The sequence below is a fragment of the Nanorana parkeri genome, unplaced genomic scaffold, assembly GCF_000935625.1.
Source record: "Nanorana parkeri isolate BGI_ZX_2015 unplaced genomic scaffold, ASM93562v1 scaffold838, whole genome shotgun sequence".
NCBI classification, from domain to species: Eukaryota; Metazoa; Chordata; class Amphibia; order Anura; family Dicroglossidae; genus Nanorana; species Nanorana parkeri.
In genome coordinates, this window is record NW_017307106.1 from 97,222 (window position 1) to 99,027 (window position 1,806).

At 40.3% G+C, this 1,806-nt stretch overlaps 1 protein-coding gene across 1 annotated transcript in view; it reads right to left on the bottom strand.

The window, feature by feature from the left end:
• Window positions 1-1,806, bottom strand: part of FBXL3 (F-box and leucine rich repeat protein 3) — a 7,775-nt gene that overhangs the window by 2,726 nt on the left and 3,243 nt on the right. The window contains exon 3 of the mRNA XM_018565384.1: window positions 1,320-1,491. Within this exon, the coding sequence (XP_018420886.1) occupies window positions 1,320-1,491 (172 nt within the window). The remainder of the gene's footprint in view (window positions 1-1,319; window positions 1,492-1,806) is intronic.

The following is a 1,806-nucleotide window of genomic DNA, read 5'->3' on the forward strand; positions in this document are numbered from 1 at the left end:
GTAACACTCCATGTTAGAAAAAACCCCCCAAAACAAAGACAATTTTACAGGGAGTGGGTGCAAATAAGGAGGTTTCAGGAAGGGGGTTCTGGCTGAATGTGTTCTTGTGCTTTGCATTTGCGCATTGTCTTGCAGTCCACAGCAGCAGTTTGCATCCCAGGGTAACAATGCTGCTAGTGCATTGACAGCAGCATAAATCCCCTGTTGACAGGATCAGCAGGTGAAAAATAAAGAATAGAAAGCCTTCATTGGAAAGTAATCCCTTAAGCACATGTAAGGTAGAGTAAGCTACCAAAAAGTGAGGTTTCTATTGGGTTTAATCAACTAATTGATTAATCGATAATGAGAATAGTTGTCAATTATCCTCATTATTGATTAGTTGGTTGGATCCCCTAGCTCTCTCCTCCACGCTGGAGGAGGGCATAGCAAGCAGTGGACTGTTGCAATAGCCAGTCTGCTATTGCAATGTGAAATGGCCAATAGCAGGCAGGTTATTGCACCAGCCCACTACCTGCTGTATTTACATTCAGTTGCAGTCTGAGGAATCTTGCCACTGGCAGCCGTCATTCCCTGGCTGAAGCGATTCAAGCGCCAGGTGCTTACAATACAATTATGTAAAAAAAAATATAATAAAAAAGGTGGGGGGGAAGTAATTTTAGTTTTCTGCCTGACAAATTCTGCTGCGGGAGGTGCGTTGCAGTGTCATTCATTTCAATGGCACCCCAAATGCACCTCCACCCACAGTGTAATCACCCGCACTGGAACGTACGGTACCGCAATGACGCATGTTACAGTGCAGTGTGATTGCAAAAAAATTGTGCATGCAGTTTAATGATGAAGTATTGTTTGTAGCACTGCATTTGTGTATTGTATTTTAAATAAAGGGTGATATATATTTAATGTTTTATCCCATTAAAATAATCTGAATAATAGCCAACTAATCTATTAGGAAAATAATCATTAGTTGCAGCACTATTTGGGTTTACAAACATTAAAGCATTTTAGGTGATCTCTTTCACTTTGAAAATTGCTATAAAAATGTTACGACCCATTGGTTTATCGTGCATTGAGGCACACTGTCTTACCATAGCCCATTTATTTTGAGTAGGCCCAAACGCAAAAGAAACAAAAACACACCTGCAGTATTTTGGTTAACCACAGTGCACCACAATCCACATCAAAATGAATGGCAACTAACATGCATTTCACTGCTTTTCCACATTTTATGTGAACGCGCATGCAATACGCCACACACTACTGCAGCGCACCAGGTATCAATGGGACCTTTCAACTAATTTAAATAACATCAACATACATACCTGCAGGAGAAACATGTGGGCAACTGCTCATTTTCAGAAGTTTCAGTGTGTCGCTGTTATTTGCCACTAGCACTTTTAGCGATGGATCGTCAACTGGAGTGTCATCAATTTTAAGTGATGAGAGGGATTTTGAATTGACAAACACAACTGTAAGTGCAGATATGAAGTGTGACTATGGAGGAGAAAGAAAACAAGACTTGTGTTATTACTGTAAAATATCACAGCCTTTAACCATGCAAGTGCTATGCAGAAGGCCCAACTGATAAGAGCTCACAACTGGATAGACATCATCTCCATACACGGAAGGTACTGAATTCCAAGTGAACAGATATGAATGCCTGCTTTACAAGAGAACCAAAACGTCAAATAAGAATGCCACCACTGTATACATTATTCTGCAGTCACTACAGCATAGGCTGAGGATAGCATTATCACCCACAGAGGGTTAGTCTATGAAATTAAAATAGATGTCAAATATTTGACATCT